This window comes from Malus domestica, chromosome 16, assembly GCF_042453785.1.
Source record: "Malus domestica chromosome 16, GDT2T_hap1".
In the NCBI taxonomy this organism is placed as follows: Eukaryota; Viridiplantae; Streptophyta; class Magnoliopsida; order Rosales; family Rosaceae; genus Malus; species Malus domestica.
In genome coordinates this window covers 18,314,460-18,333,722 of record NC_091676.1, presented here as the reverse complement: position 1 = coordinate 18,333,722, position 19,263 = coordinate 18,314,460, and the positions used below count along the sequence as shown (strand labels likewise).

General features: G+C 36.0%; 1 protein-coding gene and 1 long non-coding RNA gene across 2 annotated transcripts; both read right to left on the bottom strand.

Annotated features, from left to right (window-relative positions):
* Positions 1-1,058: 1,058 nt before the first annotated feature.
* LOC139192911 (protein SIEVE ELEMENT OCCLUSION B-like) lies at positions 1,059-6,089 on the bottom strand. Its single transcript, XM_070815819.1, has 7 exons — positions 5,648-6,089; positions 3,526-3,618; positions 2,949-3,394; positions 2,748-2,842; positions 2,528-2,658; positions 1,965-2,423; positions 1,059-1,867 (listed from the first exon to the last, which is right to left on the bottom strand). Exons 1-7 carry the CDS (start codon positions 5,876-5,878, stop codon positions 1,277-1,279), a joined length of 2,046 nt encoding a protein of 681 aa, XP_070671920.1. The 5' UTR covers positions 5,879-6,089; the 3' UTR covers positions 1,059-1,276.
* A 4,439-nt stretch (positions 6,090-10,528) lies between these two features.
* Positions 10,529-11,846, bottom strand: LOC139192913 (uncharacterized). The gene is made up of 2 exons (XR_011577465.1): positions 11,212-11,846; positions 10,529-11,086 (listed from the first exon to the last, which is right to left on the bottom strand). It is a non-coding gene; the product is annotated as an uncharacterized lncRNA (long non-coding RNA).
* Positions 11,847-19,263: the final 7,417 nt, after the last annotated feature.

Below are 19,263 nucleotides of genomic sequence, written 5' to 3'. Positions count from 1 at the left end.
CGAAGACTTTGAAAGAGACTCTAAGAAAAGATTTGGACTACTTGTATCTAACAGAAGACAAGCACAAAACCAAGCACAATGACATTCTAAGATTCTTAAAGCTAATCCCAATTAATAGGATAAGACTTTGTTGTTGTTGCTATTATGTTGGTCAAATGATCAAACCTTATCAGGTACGATAAGGTAAGGTACCCCCTCTTTTCTTTGTTTTGTGGTGGCCTAGCCTTTTGGGTCCACCTTAATTAGTCCTTATATTAGGAAATTAATGAAAAATGGCTTCATTATATTTTATTTTATCCAACACCTATTTATTTTATCCAACACCTATTGATTTTATTTTATCCAACACCTGTTTTGAGTCGATAAGGTAAGGATAAAACCAATCATTGAAAATGACAAAAACATTTGGTTGAGTGTTTTAAATGAACAAAAGCAAGGTTCTAAAAAACGTTAGGCGCTAGTCAAGCGGTGAGTTGGGGTCTAGCGCCTAGGCGGCTAGGCGGAGTCTAAGCGGACTAAGTGGATTTAAATAAATCTATTGTATTTAGTGTAAATAAGTGTCTGTTTATTATGAAGTATTGGAACATAATAAAAATATGGGGAGAAAACATATAATGTGTGTTTATTTAAGTGTTAAATAAGTTTCTTATGTTAAGGACTACCTCTTACAATCATTTGATTAAAATAAATCCAACAATGCTTTCTATTTGTCATTCTTTTCCCATTTATGTTCGAGATACTCTACCTGCATTAAATTGGTGATGATCAATTAAATATGGCTCAAGGCTCACGCATGAGAAGGTTGCTCAATCTTAGCTAATTGCTATTGGGTTAGATGAGTTTTCGTCGGTCGTATGACCTTTTTCAGTTGTTCTCTATAAGTAAAGATTGCACCTAAATAATAGAACCCAATTCTATGTTATATTTATAATCATATCTAAAAAATGAAAACCACCAAATAATATCATGCTTGGATTTACCAGGTCAATTGATCATGTCAATGTAATAAATTCAAAGAAATACCCATGAGATCGAGGGCGAAAAGTGCTACGAAAACATTAAACTTAAAACATAACATTGCATCGTAAGACACACGTACACATCACACAACACTCACCACTCAGATTGGTAGGCATCATCAGATTACATAATAATGAAAATGCCCATTATTCAAGTCCCAAGGACGACACTACGAACCACACAAACACAACGCATAAGTTCATAACCTCGTAGTATAGTCATAAGATGACCTCATAGACTCAAAACAGCAAACCCTTCAATGATGCGCGTTGATGGGAGAATCAGTGTGGCAGCACTTGTAGCTCACGAATGTCTCCATGGTGCGCGGACACTCTGGGCATTTCATGGTCTCCGGGACCTTTCCAGCAACGCTCGGGATGTCAAGGCGGCAGCAGTGCCTCATAGTCTGAATCACCTTCTCGTAGTATGCTTTGAACGAGAATTCAAAGCCCTTCTCCTTTATGAAGTTCTTCCATGTGTCGAAGTCGTCAAGGACCTTCAAGATTGTGAAGCCATGGCCACTCACCACCACAGTGGACCCCTTAGTAAGCACAGCCCATCCACCCTCATTTTTGTAGGAAAGCAGCTTCTGGACTTCTTTGGTCACAGTGTCAGTTTGCTTGTTGACTTTGGTGAAGAACAAGCTCTCAATTCCATTCCAAAATCTCCCGAGAATTCCAAGGTCTTCTCCGCCTTTCGGGCTCTTGCCAACACAAAATAGCTCAATATTGATCTTCAATTCCTTGATGAAGGGGTCATTGGCAATGGTAGTTGCTTTCTTTGTGAACTGCTGGATCCAGTCATTGTCTTTGCCTCCATAGAAGAAGATGTACTTCTCCTCTTTGATCTGCTCGAACAAAGAAATAAAAATTATACCCACAAATTTGAATTAAAATTGGTGCTGTAATGCTGTGGAATTGTGAAAAATGAATTGAATTAATTACCCAGGTCTGTATGGTTGGGTGAATATCATTCACAATGGGAGTGATCCATTCTTTGTCATTTGTGAGAGTATCTTCTATTCCCTTATGAAAAGGAAATGCCTTCATTCCATGAATCCGAATCAAGTGGATAGCATTCGTATTTTCCACCTTGCCTTGCGGGTTCATCACTACCACAGCGGGCTTGCCCTTGAAGTGCCACTCCTCCTTGATGAATCTGACGCCGGCTACAGGCGCAAAGTACTGCACAGTGTACCATGGCATCTTGGCCCTCAAGACCTCGAACTTCTTTCGTAGGTCATCAGTCCATTGCTCCACAATAGGGATCCACACAATCTTATACTTATCGTCTTTCTTTGTCCCCTCATAAACTGGTTTGATAATCGAAATGTCATCATCAGAAATGTCAAGGGTGGAAATGAACAAAAGCACATACTTCCTCCTCAGCACATCAATGCTAACCTGTTTGAAAAATTTATGACAATGATTACATTAATTAGCTACATACACTACAAACGGTAATAGTAAAATTTATCAAAGAGTAGTAACGTGCTATGAGAGCAAACCGTTTTGTTAGTCGAACCATCAATAATTGGCTGCACGGTATCCTTAGTGAAAATCAAGGCCTTGAAAACCTCCATAACTTCGGCAGGGGTCCGAAAAAGTTTCCTCAGCTTCCGGTAGGTCTCCGCCTCCTCTGTTTTACACAGAAAACACTTAGTTTTCAGCAATGCATATCAAGTGTAACATGTATGTGTACAACAGTACAAGTACTCAAGTACTCACCTATCTGTTTTTTGCAGATTAACAATTGTATCTTAAGCTTGTTGAGGATGTAGTGGATTTTTTGAGCAAATTGGGACAAATCATATGGCTTCTCTCTACAACGCAGGAAACCAAGTCAGATAAATATTACTTGTTTTAAAATTGTAATGATCATAAATATATACTTATACAGGGTGATTGGTTTGGAAATAAAGAACTTACTCATCACTGGTTAGAAGGGTGATCTTAGTTGCACAAGAAAAAATAGTTATGATAGACCAATAGACATCGACCGGTATGTGATCCATTGCAATTGCCAATGCTGGCACATCCTTTGGATCATAAGCAGAAAGCTTCTCAAGCTCAAAGATGCACTCAATCACTTGCAATGTGGTCTTGATCAGGACGTTGAGTTCGACAACAGCTTGGCTGCGCTTCTGGAGGTCCGTGGGCTTGAGAAGGACTGGCACTCTCTTGAGGATTGCGACGGACTTAGCAAGTAGGTCACTCTGTTGAGTTTGGGCAAGGAGCCAGAACTCTCCATATTCCAAAGCAAATGCTGCAAAGGCCAGCACTGCCTTGGCTTCCCATGAATAAGTTGAGAGCTTGTTGAGTATTGCCAAGGTTGACTTGTGGGCAATTTCTTCACCTGGTGGCTTGCATGACATCTGAAAGAAATTGAAGATAATTAAACCCGCGATTTTTTTTATAGGAACTATAAGAATTGTTTTTTTTTTTGGAAAAATGAAAGGAAAATTAAGAATTATTCAATTTGTTATGCAATATTGTAAATAATGACCTCACAGCCAATGGACTTGAGAGTGCACAATGGAGAACTGAAGGTGGCTTTGGGGGGCTTCTCATCAATGGTTTCAACATGTACTTGGGTGCCCTGCAACAAGTCACTAGTAATTATTCACCATTTGGAAGTTTGCTGATACTTAAAATTAAACTCAGCTCAGTAATAGAATTGCAAGATATTTCTTACTTCTAATCACTTCATTAATCAGATATTGTTGGATTAGTCCCAAAAAAGAAACCAGATATTGTTGGAGAAAGAAGTAATATTATACATTTGGTTTTTTACTTTTTGATAATGATTTGGATTCCAAATCTTTAAAACTTCTAATTTTAGTGAAGATTATTATTAATAAAATCATTTTCAAGCTTTTAATTTATACGTGTCCGATTTACCAACAGAGAATTGTATGTGGCTCTTCTGTTAAATACAAAATTAAAGAGGTCCAGAGGCAACAGCATTATCAAAAAGGTGCCAAAGAAGATAAATCAAAAGAAAACATCAAGGTGAAACAACTTGTCCAGCTCAATAATGTCTACTGTGATGAGTACTTTTGTGGTAGACTGGGTATCTTAAAAATGGAACATACCAACCTCTGTGTTCGTAGTACTGTAAATCTTGTAATCGTTTACCTTAATGTACTAAAAGGCTCTAAACTCATTTTGTTTTGGAAAAAAATAGCTCGTTTGAAGTTATGAGGTGGAACATTTACCATGTTTTTATCTAAAACAAATTTCTAAGAGCAGTCTCTACATTTCATTAAGAAAATCAATTTCTAAGAGCAGTCCCAAATTAATTTTTTCCTAAGGTAAAAAGTTAAGTTTAATTATAAGAAAAGTGTTCTGATAAAATTATTACAAAAAATTCTCTACATTTCATTAACGGAAAAGGAATATTTTCTAATAAAAAGTTAGACATAAAATAGTTTTCAAATTTTTTTTAATGATGCAGAAAATCAATGTTCTAATAATTTGAACAAAACGTGAGGTGCTAATAAAACATGCCATAGGTATTGAATGGTACTTTCCTTCTACATATTTTGCAGTAACATATTTTAGAACTATGACTCTAGATCAAGTTAATTATTTCCTTCTTTTGGTTTAGTGCAATAACTCCCGATTCGACAATGCTTTTAGGGGATTTTCTATGCTGCTCCGGAGTATCGGATATTCTAAATTTTTAACTGTAAGATATTTGGACAAAAACTAAGACCTAATGGTTAAAAATCCAGAACTATTCTATTTTCAATAGAATTTTTGTATTTTTCGAGCATGCCCCCAAAAAAGCTATCAAATTGCAAATCGTTAGTGTTGGGAACCAGGGCCCCTTTAGACCATTTCCAACCCTGGGCTAAAAGCCAAATTACCCCCCCAAACACTCTCCAACCCATGCTAAAATTTTAGGCTAAATGCCAAATGCTATTTCTGGGCCAAATACCCCCCAGCTTTCCCCCCGGGCTAAATGCGAAATGTTTATCGGAATTTAAATTTTTTTAGATTAAAATGTTCTTAAAATTAATTTACAATAATCTACATATTTATTTTTTTAAAAAAAATTGATTTAAGAAAAAAATTTAGGCTAATTTCATTCTTTAATAATTCCGGGCTAAAATTTTAGAGTAGAAGGGTTGGAGCAGAAAAGATGTTTCTGGGCTAAAAGCTAAATTTTCCGGGCTAAAAAATTTGGCTTTTAGCCCCAAGGGTTGGAGATGGTCTTAGGTTAATTTGCCGCCTCAGATCGGACTGAAAACGACTACTTAATCGTTGGATCTATATGTCAAGTACTCAAACAAAACGTCACTTACCCACTTCATCTCTTCCAATTGTCAGGACAAAACCAACTGAAATATCAAGTGCCATAGTATTATTTTTAATAAATGCAAGGGAATCTAGCACAGCCATCGCAATTTAGAGCTATACTAGCTATTGTCAGGTAGGAAATTGAAGTTAACAGACCCTGGTTTACGTTTCACTCTAACTAACAGTCTTCCCAATATAAGCACACAGACTATTCTGAGAATCTTAAGCAAGCGCTACCTCGTTCATTAAGCGTTTAAGCGACTGTAGTTAACATTTCTCTTTTAATTCGCGGAAGAACATAGAGATGTTACACAATCTCTTACCTGCACAATGCTATCAACGATCTGGGTCGAACGCTTGATGATGGTTTCAGTGACAAGGAAGAGAGAATCAACATCAAAGGAGTCGTCCTCATGGACGTGGGTTGCATAAATGAGCTCTAATATTTTGGTGTCGGACATAGTGAAGAGGCTGAGCTCACCCTCAATGTGCTGAGCAGTGGTGGCGACCGCCGAGGCCACCTTGCTCACCACAGTTTGTGCTATGCCTAGCATGGTTGAAGGAAATGGCTTACTTGCTTAACAACTCTGAGGAAAAAAGTTTTAGGAAGCACACAGAAGGATGAAAGTTCAAGGAAGAACACAGAAGGATTTGTATGAACTAGGGCTAGTGGGTGGTTGTGTACAGTTCATTGCTGCCCATTTCCTCTATTTATAACCATGTTCATCTTGGAATCTAGCATATAGTGTGGCCCTGCTATGTAGAAAATGGCCATGTGTATGATCGGTAATTTTTAAGAGGCACAAGGTACGTGAATATTTTCAGAGGCTTTTTACTCAAAATAGTCTTTAAAATTGACACAATTCTTTACTTTGATCCTTAACTTTAGTGAAAAATGCGTTAATATCCCTATTAAATTATCACGTAAACGACCACGTGGCCACTATTTTATGAGTAGTTTTTTCAAACCAACCCCCACTTAATAAGAATATTGACAGTGGAAAAACTCAAATACTACTTCTATTGATTTTCATTGTCAATGATCAAAATAAAGAGTTATTTCAATTTCAAGAACCATTTTAGTTAGATCTGTCTATTTTTCCATGATGATAGGCTCTTTTAAGAGGTGTTAGCAACGTAAATATTAGGACGAGTATATTTATTTTAATCTGGCATAGGCGTAGGCTAGAGGATGACCCTCAAACACCCAAATTTAATAAAATTTATTAGAAAATGAAAAAGTACAACTATGGGGGACAAGTAACTAAAACCTCGAGGAAAAAGAAAAAGTAAAGGTCATAAAAACCAATATGAAATGGTAGTTGGGCATGCCAACCAACCAACCAGTCTGTATGAAGAAGAAATAAGAGACGAAGGTGGATCCCAGCAAGTAAAAACTAGAGCTCATAGAATCGTGATTTGCCAAAGAATCTGGCTTGATCACTTCAAGAAAAAGGGCTAAGAACGTAATTGAATTATACCTTTCTCATTTTCATTGAGCACAAATATGTATTTATGCTTTTTAAATTCGTCAAAATATCTCAATTATGCCCTCAAAAAAAAAAAAAAAACACATTAGTTTGTGTCGTGCCAACTAAAATTTGAACACAAAACTGAGATATAATTTTTTTTTTATTAATTTACAAACACACAATAGGCATTGTACTCTCTAATTTAATATAATTAAATAAAAAAAATGGTTTTGTGTCCCTTACATTTACTTTTCCCTATTCCCAACTACTTTTACCCTTTTTCACAATTTGTGAAAATATCTATTTGCAACTAACTTGAATTATTATTAGGGCATTTAGGACTAGTTTATTATTGTTGTGTTTTTTTTTAAAAGTTACTTTTGATATATTGTGAGGATAAACAGCTGTAAAATAAAGTAGTTCAGCGTTTGATAATTTTTTTTTTATGAAAGTACTTTGAAAAAAAAAAGTAGTATCCAATTTTTAGTTTTTTTTATATAAAATTCCTGTGACTATATTAAACGATTAAAAAATATATAATATTAGATATTAAAATAATAATTTATTTTATTTAAAATCTTATTCTTCTCCATCTTTCTCAAAACAACTTATAGCATTAGAACCTTCAAAAATCTTTTCGCATTAGTGCCTTCTCTTCTTGAGAAAGCACTATATTTTTTATTTCAATTATGAACCAGTGCCATCTCCCTCAAGCATTTGGTGTCGTCGACACCCCAAATCCCCAGCTCAGCTGCACCACCGACACCCCATAAATTCCAACCCAGCCGAGACGCACCAACCCTCGCAGCACCATCCCCCACCGCCCCCCCCCCCCCAAAAAAAGCCAAATTACCCCACCTCCACCACGCATCTAACTTTCCCCTTTACACAATCCAAAGTTCGAAAGGACACCCCAAATCCCCAGCCCAGCCACACCACCGACGCCCTAAAAATTCCAACCCAGCCCCACCGCAGCCCAGACGCACCAACCATTGCAGCACCGCCCCCCCCCCCCCAAAAAAAAGGCAAATCACCCCACCTCCACCACGCATCTAACTTTCCCTTTTACATAATTCCAAAGCTCGAAAGTACACTTTTAGCGATGGGGATTCAAAGCACCCAATCTTCCCCTCTAAGCTCCCCCAATCTGGTGCGACATTAGCCCAGATGTGAAAGTTTTCATATCAAAAACCAAACCCAGATGCGACTGCAGGGAGTCAAATGGAGAAACAAAGAGGGTATTATTTGGTTGAGAGATTTTCTTTAAATTTTACTGTTCATCTTTTGCTGCTTCCACTTTTTCTGCTTATTTTGACCCAAGATTTGAAAAAAAATACTTATTTTTATATTAACCAAACACATTTTACACTCTAGCTTTTTTTCATAGCAGTTTTTTTTTTTTTTTTTAATTTAATCAATCCCAAACCTAACCTTGGATTGAGACTAGAAAATGTGCCCGCGCTTCGCTGGGGGGATTGAATGTATTAGTCGCAACAGGTACAAATATGCACTAAAAAGACGGTAAGAACGGAATCACACCCTCAAATGCACCAATATAGATAACACACACTAATGCACCTTCATACAAACTGTAGACCAAGATGCACAAAAAACATTAGCAAATTCCTTGAAGGAAAATTTCTAGACCTTTGTTATATTATGTATTAAGAAGAACCAAATTGTATCCCCCAACACTAAATTTGTTCGAGTCATAGTCCCCTTGCAAGGTTGTAAAATTCAAAACTTACTGTCCAAAACGAAAACAATTTGTACCATTTACATGCATGCTCAACATATGTCTTGCATTGGAAAAACGTCTAAAATCAAATACAAATTTGCAAATCACGTACAAATTTTGTTTTACATTTTTATAATCGAGTAGCAAGTAAAATTACAAACTTTCAGCAACCTGAGAGCAGAAATTAAGATGCAGAGATACCCCCAAACATACAACATATTGTATGAAAGCTAACCATAAAGGTTTATGAAGCAAACTGCTGCATGAGCTTCCTCTTGAACAAATTGGAGGTACTTTAGCCTCTGTTCCTCCCCCTCGGTCAGAACAATTACAAAAACATAGTAGCTTAACTAAAAATGCATGATGAAATGGAAAGTTTTCATGCATAGAGAGAAAGCACTTTGAATTTTTTTATATAATATGAGACAACTATAAAAATAAATCTAGCATTATATCTTAGGTACATGTATAATAATCACAATTTGATGTGTGCCTAAGTAAATCTTTTTGGATTGTCAACTGGCTAAAACATATCGGAAAATAAACAAAAGAAAGCACTTTTAGTTGGTTAACTATTATAAACAAAGGAAATTAGTATGAAGGTCCCAAACTAAATCCCAATTAAGACAAAAGGCCTGCTTGACCAAGTTAATAAACCAACATAGATGAATTTATCTATCATTGTTGTTTGTCGTATATTTGTAGTTTCATCTTCTGTCTTTTCTTGACTTTCTCAATTTTTCTGACTACAACCTCATTCAGCATTCAATGAATTCAGAATTCAGAATTCAAATATAAACAGAGGACGCCTTATTGACTATAATCCTCACTAACCAACTAAGCTTAAATTGCTCAAATTAAATAAATTGTACCCCTCTCCCCCATTTTCCATGCAATTCACCACCTAAACAATGCAGCAAAACACCAAATGAAGAGATAAAAGATTGTTACCTATGGTTAAACTTATTTACAATGAAAGATGTTTTAGCTTTATGAAAGAAGTTTTACATGAAAAGTATAAAATAGGTGAATCAAGCTCTTAGAACTCTTTGAACCAATTTATGAGCCTAATTGGTACAACTGAAAATGAAGAGTGTAATCAAACTTCATGAACCTAATTGAAACAAATTAAAGACCAGATTAAAAATGCATTAAAAGCTGAGAATATGCGATATAAAGGCATTGAACTCTGCATTTACCTGCATAGTTTCAAGTTGCCTAAGAAAATGTCTGGTATATTCTAGCACTTGAGTAATCACCTCTGTACATTGGTGTTCGCTTGCCTAACAAAAAAAAAAAAGCAGAAATGAAATAAATTGCAATATATTTGGAATACTGGTGTATAAAACATAATTTTCAAATTAGATCCAAGCTAATTAAAATGACAATCCCTTTCAAGTAAGCTTGGGAGCCATTGATCAGGGTGTGTTATAAATAGGGAAAAAAATCAGATGAACAACAAAATGATGTCGTAATCTGCAGAAGATTAATACCTTGACTAACTAAATGAACCGAGAATGAAAACATCTAAAATTCTATTAATCAAGTAAAATTACTAAAGGAAGCAGAATAAAATGTCAAAAGTGATACATTAAGATAAGTTTGGTGGCATCAAAATCACTGAAAAAACATGCATAAACCCAACATGCATCAAATCACTACCGTTTGGTACATAGATAGGACGAGAAAGGACAGGACATGACGGAACAGAGGTTCCGTGTTATGTTTGGTACGCACATGATAGAATGGGACAGTTGTTCCATTCTATGTTTGGTACGCGCTGGACAAAACGGAACCAAAAGATTGAATGACTAATTTACCCTTGTTCTGTCTGTTGTTTGGTACAATGTTTAGCGTGGGACGGAACAAGACTTTTTTTTTTTTTTTTGAACTTGTTCATATTTGAACACATATAACAATACCATGATTAGCTTTTGGAGATTGTAGAAGAAGCAAAACGAAAAACAAAGGCAGAGAATTTAGAGAGAGAAAAAGAATGACTAAAGATTGTATTCCTTAAACAATGAATGAATTACAAACAAAGATGTGTTTGTTACTTATACAAGTATTCTTTGCTTCACTCATAAGCTACTAACCAACTAACTTATATCCCTACAATCAGAAAAATCTTCATAGTTTGCTTGTCCTTCGGTATCGATCATAATAGAAATCCCCTTCTCACTCAGCCATTTGATCTTCCTAATCACATCGCAGTGCCAGTGCCACTCCCTTGTGTTGTGACACATATTAAGCGTTGTCATATTAATCAAATAAAGCTCTTCCAATTTGTTTTGTGAACTCAGAAGTGACCCAAATGCATTGACACCATTTTCGCCCATGGCGTTGTCTGAAAAGTTAAGATACCTCAAGACATTTGTCCAGGGCCGAAGAAAATACGTGCATGACTTCAAGAGCTTCCTCTTCTGACCTTCTTGCAGTAAAATCAAAGCTTCTCTTGCTAACACATATATTGGTACACGATTTTTCATCATCCCTTGATGGTAGTAATAGTTCCTCAACCTTGCCAGCAACAATAAAGGACATGCGACCACCTGACATATCAAAAACACTTTCACATGTAGTAGTAGCTTCCTAATTTTGCATCACTTGTAGTAGACAAGTAACATGCAATGCATGATTAATGAAGTGTAGCTGTGAGATCAAAATTTGAGGGTACTTGTCACAACGGTTCGCCTGGTGCTTGGAACAGAGCATCATCCTTATAATTTTAGCTAATCCTCCTCCCAGATCCCATCCAATCCAGAATGCACCTATAGTTAAGCAAAACTAAGAGCATACAACCATGTTATGAAAAGAGGGGTCATTCGAACGAAGAGGTTTCCTGCAGCGTCCTCGCCTTGTCTCTTAGCTATTTCATCAAACACCTTCTCTTCTCTGCATTCAAAACTATCACCAACTTGCCAGCCTCATACATGCTGACCCACCCATTAATCTCATTCTAATAAATAGGGAAGCCAACATGATAGAAACCTCATACATGCTGACACACCCAGAAAAATTAGAAGAATTTTGAATACCATATATAGGGCAGCCAACATGATAGAAACCCCAAATTCAAGAAACTATAGCAAGAACAAAAATTAGTACGAATTAAAGCAAAAGGGAGATCAATCGAGATCTTACGGAGGCGAGAATCGTGATCTGGTGAAGCCGAACCCAGAATTGCAGAATCAGACAAAAAAATCAGAAAACCCTAACTTCCAGAGAGAGGAAGAGAGGGGAGAGAGAAGGAAACAGAGGGGAAGGAGGGCAAGAGACATGAGGATGACGATGAAGGATAAGGAAGGCTACGCGAAAAGAAAGGCAGTAGCAGAGAATGGATTAGAGTTTGTTTTAGATGGTGTAAATATTGAAAAAGATTAAGGGTATTTTTGTCTTAAAATGTTATAAATTTGTGTTCCATGGAGGTGGAACAAGTCGTTCCAAGAGGGAGAGGCAGAACGAAAATTCACCCAAAACTTGTCCCGTGGAACAGTGCGTTCCATCCGTTTTTTGCGCACCAAACGTGGGAAGGAACGTCTCGTCCCACTCCGTTCTATCCTGTCCCACGTACCAAACGGAACCTAAGACTTGACTTCACTTGCTTGTCAGAATATAAAAAATTCAAATAATATTGATTCCAAAAACTTGTTCAAAGGAAAAAAAACATATCACCTCTTAAGGCTCTAACTATATGGCGGGGGGACTTCCTCTTCTGCATTTAAATGGTGAATTGAAGACCAATGCTGGAAGTATACCAAGAGCAAGTGCAACCCGACTGCAACAACAAAAACACAATTGACTTTCACACTACAAAAATAAATGATGAAAAAACACATGCACCCAATACATTGTTTTTTTTTTTCTTCTGTGCAGTAATAAAAAAGGGATAACATTCCCCTGAAAATATATGACATACATATTATATTCCGTAGCCGGTCATTGATCATACACAAAGAAATAACGCATGTCATTTAAGCCTCTACACAAACACAGGGAAGAGGAAATATTTGTCTTCTTTTAAAACAAATTATCTCCCTGTACAAACACACAAAGAAGAGGGTAAATTTGTCCTCTTCTAAAACAATTAGACTCCCTAAATGAACACACAGAGAAGAGGATAAATTTGCTATCATTTAGAACAAATTTTTCGAGGGCACAAAAAAAAATGACCTCCCTTTTCTACCGCTTTGATAAGAAAAAAAAAAGCACACATTCATACACATATGAATCCAACCATGCATTTTAAACAAATGCCAAGACATAGATGGCTGTAGAGGTTTTTTTGCCAGTGACCAAACCAAAACCACCGACAAACAAATAGTGCAAGCCACGTAAACAAACAAAGTACACCGATGCAGCGACAAAGTGAGGAGAAACAAATACAGACAAAGAAAATAACTTTGTTAAAAAGAAATAAACATATAACCGCATAAATAGGCACGCCAGCATATATTTTAAAACAACCAAAACCAAGTCACAGACATGCTTGATTTCCTCGTCTAGCAATCAAAATCAAACCACATCTCTATAAACCATGAAATACTAAATATGAATATAAAAGGTGATTGTCACCTAAAACTATATAAATTAATCAGCAAGGAGTTGCAAAGGCAACCACAGACAAATGCAACCAAATAATAACGAAAGGCATTACCTTATACAATATGTGCATCATGCATACAGACACACTAAGTTACCATTCATTACATTAAAAAATTTCGTACCTTCATTTTTGTTGTATTTCTGTCGATGTCTAAACCTATACTAACTCTTGATAATTTGTACATATTTTCACTGTAATTAGAATAAGTACTAATTCTTGATAATTTGTACGTATTTCTATTGATGTGGCTTGGTGTCCCTGCTAACACAGATATAATTGACTGAGTTATTTCAGCTTTGATCATTTGGGAAACAATCATCACCTCCATCGTTTCTCTTCAGGAAACAAAATCCCATTTTTTATGATCACAAATTAACACGATACCATATCAAAAGCAAAGCAAATTAAACCAAATCGCCCTTAATTTAGATCAATGTCCCAGAAAATGAAACTTAGACATCACGAAAGCTAAGCTAAAAATCCAATTTCTCACAGCCCTAGCACAATTCAATAAACCAGTGTAGCATCAAACTTTAACATCAAATGAGGCCAACGGTCTTTGTATTCAAGTTCCAGTAAAGAACCACATCAAAGGAGCCCTTGCACAGTTCCATTTATTCAAGCTTTCTGAGTATCATTTCTAACATAGGGAATGAACAAACTAAAGTTATTAAACCCTAAGAAAACCACTCACATTGAACCCAACAAAATACCACAAACATAAACTCAAATCAAATTTGTTTAAAATCCCTCCCTAAGACTCTAAACCATTATGGCCTACACATTTATCTGGCTTTCCACTAACAAATAGCCATGATGCAGACACTAATAATCAAAATCAAAGCAATGGGAAAAAACAAACAAAATGACATTACAATAAGAAAGAACAAAATGATAAATTCGATCAGTCAAAAGGGGGCAAAAAGCGTTGGAAGTTGAACCTTACACAAATCAGTAAATCGATCTTGGAGAAGACCAGAATCACTGCTCTCGAAATTTGAATTGTTGGAAGCTGAAACTTCAGGCTTAGCATCTTCCATCTTCATTATAGTTAATGTTGTCTATAATGAGACAACAATAAGTCATTAAATTAATAAAATAAAAAAACACTAATAAAAAATCATACTATTTCAACTAAACCTATATCCCAACCAAACACACCAAATGCACCCTAACAATATCTATAACTATAGAAATAAGGAACCAACAGATTTCACTTGAATAGCAAAAGAGAAAACTAACCTATTGCGTAGCGGCAAAGAGAAAATGTACAAAACAGAACACCTCCACCTATTCAAAAAAGACAAAAATAAAAAAGTAAGATCAATAGAGTGACTATAAGTAGTCTGAATAGAGTTATGGCTAGATTAATATTAGAGCATTGTGTCGTTTGCAACGACATATATACTTCTTAGAGAAGATTTATTTATTCTGTAATATGGTGAAGGGGAAGCTACTTTGAGCATATCAAGTCATCCATGGCAAAGCCGCTGCATAAATGAAGAAAAGAAGAGAAGCTTTTTATTTTTAACTAAAATGAATCGGTATTTCAGGTTGAATAAGTCCCAACGAATTAAGTGAGAGTGAGTTTATGTGTGGAGCTAAAACTTTATGTATATATAAGCAGACCTTTCTTCCTCTCCCTTTCACTACTCATGGTGTATATTATCTGACTAATCTGTCTGTCTCCTCGTAATTATCAAGAGACAACGTGTATATAATACATCACACGTATCATCTTTTTGACAGTTTGTGTTTCAAATCAACTGAAAGGAATTGTATGGGAATATCTTGCCTAAATGAAATGAAACAAATTTCAGGGTGATGAACTATTGGTCACTGTACACCTATCTTGTAAGTTCCATAAATTTTTCATCATCACCCCTCCTCAGTACCATGGCAAGAAACTCCAAAACATGTATCCTCTTTTAGAAACACTTGGGAGGAAAGCCCTAGTGAACACTATGAGAGTTAGGAGAAAAATTATTAATATTACTTGACGAAGTAAGAATCTTGATTCATCCATTCGATAACTAAACTCATACAAAAAAACATAAAACCCTAGAAAAACAATAATCTACGGATGTCTAAAATGCAAGCATATAATATAACAAATGGATTTCTCAATCGAACTCATATGCTTCGGTTTTCCAAGCAGAGAACCATAAAAATAAGAGAAACCAAACCAGAAACATGAGCAGAAGAGTGACTACTTGCATGTGGGACTGTCGAGCATGGAAAAGGCGCTTTTGTTGAGAGAGTGATAGAGGGCCTACAAACAGTAAAATTCAACATAAAACCAAAGTCAGGAGATTTTTACAGCATTGAATTGATCCTGGAGAGAGGGCTAGATAGAGAAGGAGAGGAAGAGAGGAGAGATAGATTACAATACCTTGCCTCCGCGTAACACATGCTTGGGGGTTAGGAGCGAGTGGCCAATTACTGCCTAATTTGACAGAATCTAGCTAGAACCGAGCTCGCTGACTCTTTATAAATTCGCCTGAAAACGTAGCGATTAGGTTTTGAACTGAAAATCACATATTTGAGGCACATTTTCACATACATTACGTGTAGAATGTACCTGAGGTTATGAGGAGTTGCTTGAGACCTACTTCAAGGTTGGCTGTCACTGGAATTGTCGCCGGAACCCTGAGAAAGCTTCAGCCTCTCTACCTCTTTAAGTAGTAAGACCCACCTTCTCAGTATCTCAAGTCTTTGGAGTCCCCTGCAGGACATAGCTGATTCCTCCAATCTTTGTATACTCTTCTTCACACTCCTTAGATTATCAAAAGCCCTTAGTCACCGATATTTTTGGGCGTCATACTTGGTTTTGTACATACATGTTAATAGTTGCCACATATTGTTCATGCAATTTTCTCTCTTTTTTTTTTTCAATTTTATTCTCACATCATACCATATAAATCAATGTACAAATGGTAACAAAATTTATGAAAATGTACCCATAGTACATGTAAAACAAATGTACCCAATTGATTCTAGCAAAAAACATATCTAAATTTATAAGTTCATTTAAACAAACGTACCACAAATGTACAAAAAATGTACCACAAACGTGCCTAAACTTATGGGTACACTTGAATTCAAACTAACCAATAGAAATAGATTGTACCAAAAATATATCACAAACCTACCTTAACTAATTGGTACATTTGAATTTGAACGTACCAATATAAATAGAAAATTGAGGCATCGATCTTTCATCTAACTGTTCTGAGATGTAAAAAATGTGAAATGTAAAAAAAACCGTACGTATTAAAAGTTAAAAAATGATGCTTAAGGTCAATAATATCTAAACTACATATTAATAAAACACTCATTGTCAACCAAAATCCTATAAAATTACCAGTTTAACCCTCTAATTAAAACTGAACATGAAAAAAAAATATGGGTAGAAATGTAATTTTACACAATCAAAATTTATCTTTTTTTTTTTTTTTTCAAACATATCTCTAATTAAAAACTAAAAAAAATATGGGTAGAAATGTAATTTTACATGTAATTCTAACATATCTCTAATTAAAAACTAAAAAAAATTTAAATTTAAAAAAAACAAAAACAAAAAAAAAAAAACTCCCACTCTCACATTCTCGATCACACTCTTCCTCTCTCCTTCCACTTCAAAAACAAAAATAAAAAAATGTCAAACACTTTGTATGTGCCCATATACTAGTTAATTATTAATAAAGAGATAATTAAGTTTATGTAAGTTTGTTTTGACCTTCCCTAAAATTAAAGCAATTTAATTCGGATAATAGCTAACCAAATGCTCAAGAAGGCTAAATTGAGAAATCAGTATATAGCATTTTGAGAGCACATTGACATTTAATTTATCCACTTGCTGATGTGCATATTAGTTAAGAACTTTAATCAAATTTTTAAAAGGGTTGTTCAATACACACCCCACAATGTTATGAATCCACCTCATATCCAAAAAATTCTTCAAAAATTTCAACTTTGTTCCTCATATTTCTGAAGCCACCCCACCCCAAAAGCAAAATGAAACACCAAACATCTCCATTCGATGAGCACCCATCCCCTAAACCCCATCAGCATCACATGTCTGACCTCTCTCGTTCTCTCCCTAACACCCTGAGTCCCAACACCCAAACCCACCAACCATGTTTCCAAAAAAAATACAAAAGAATGTAATAGTCATTCACTTCAATTAAGCAATGAAAATCTCCAAATTCTAGGGGTTGTTTACTCGCAGAGAATTGTAGAAACATGCAATTACAAAATGAAAATTAGAAGTGCAGAAGCATAAAACAAGCACTAGCTGTCTTGGCAATTGATACATAAGTTGGTGCCCTTTGACCTTATAGGGCACAAATAACTTTTTGTGCACACTAGTCATATTTTTTTTGTAGTGGATTACCTTCTCGGAAAATATAAGCAACTTTAAACGATATTTGACAAAAACGCTCTAAACCTTTTTGCCAATCCACCTGAAGTTGTTAAGGGACCAAACTAGGGGAGTGAAAGAAGTGAATAGCTAACATTGAATCCCTTGCAATTCAAACATTATACTAAGCATGAATCCAAGCCAACTCTCCCAGACCCTGCGTAAAGCGGGAGCCTTGTGCACTGGGTACGACCTTTATGAATCCAAGCCAACTCCATTGATTTAATGATCAGCAACTCAATTGATTTAATGAGCGTTGTCAGAACCAAATTCGTGCTTCGCTGTTGATTGAGGTGCTACGCATGTCCAGCTATTTGTACAAAAACACACAACCGTAACAAGACCTTGGATACATGTAGGGTACCGGCTAAAGGCTCCAACGACCAAGTTAGTAAGCAATATTAAGGCTCAAATAGTAGGAAAGAGAATAAGCAAACTGTGTGTGAATCGCGTAATATGCGTTACCAGAGTTATGCCTTAGATGAGGATATTTGCACTAGTCGGGTGAGATACCTTTTCGGATATGGAATCCTTATTAAACCGATAGAATCCAAGAGGATATCTAGGGTTAGATATTGTTTTCTCTAAGGAGTGTGATTACTTGCAGCCCACACCAATCCCTAAATTGTAAAAATCTTCAAGAATATAGGAAACCCGCTAATCCCCAACTAGATCATATTCAGTGTCTTGCGGAACAAGAATAGTCGATCTTAGCGAATTCGGCATACTTCGCCTACCTTTCCAGAGTATAGCACGATGTGGTGGCATCGTTTGTCCATTTGAGTAGCGTGATCCAATTAAAGCTGTTGAGTTTATAACTAGACTTCTGAGGTACGCGTATTTTGATATGCTTTACTCTAACCCTAGAAAATTCATGGTCCCACAAATGGTCTTAACTATGTACCTGAAAGGGCATTCCACATGAGGATGAATAATTATCCAAAGACCATGCCTTTCAGAGTCAATCAGAATAGCTACTGTTTGATATTCTTTGACATGTGGCAATTCGGTCTCGTTATCGTTGTGAGGTAATGGCGACATTCTTAATTTAGGCGTGTGATCTCGAGAGTTGTACCATAAAGACAACAATAATGAGAGATTACATTTCATGTGTGCACGAGAAACGAAAAGCTACCTGTTGTGTTACTGAGTGATTTTGGCCATCGGATACACAAATCTCGAGAAGAGTCCTCCCAGATTCAACAGAGAGACGCTTTCAAAATATCCTCCATAAATATCTCAAACTTTTCTTTTTCATTTCTTCCGCTTTCAAAGAACTTCCAAATCTTCTGAGTGTAGAAAACCTTTGAAATTTTCCAGCCTCTCTTCAAACCTTAAAACCTCCGGCTTTCATCGATTTTCGGTTGCATCTTTAAGTGCAAAGCCAGTTCCAACCACCAACTACAACACCTTATTCGAGTCTCCAATGATTAAGGTACACAATTAAGAGGATTGCGTTGCCTTTACTCGCCACCACAAAGATATTCTGGATAGATGCTAAATCGAATGGGAAGCTGGTGTAAACATCTTGGCACCAATGCTGCAATCCTCTGACGTAGAGCACCCATGCAGGGCCGGTCCAAAGATTTTTGAGGCCCGGGGCGACATAAAAAAAAGTGCCCTAACTTCATGTAAGAAAATTATTTATTTTCACACGTAAGATATCGATAAAATTATACTTAGAAAAAACACTTCAAACT

What these genes read in the sequence shown, in the direction of transcription:
- LOC139192911 (XM_070815819.1), bottom strand. Translation starts at nt 5,878, where the DNA reads ATGCTAGGCATAGCACAAACTGTGGTGAGCAAGGTGGCCTCGGCGGTC. An exon ending in TCAAGTCCATTGGCTGTGAG is followed by an intron (nt 3,395 to 3,525) that starts GTCATTATTTAC and finishes AATTTCTTTCAG; the next exon opens with ATGTCATGCAAGCCACCAGG. An exon ending in ACCCTTCTAACCAGTGATGA is followed by an intron (nt 2,843 to 2,948) that starts GTAAGTTCTTTA and finishes CCTGCGTTGTAG; the next exon opens with AGAGAAGCCATATGATTTGT.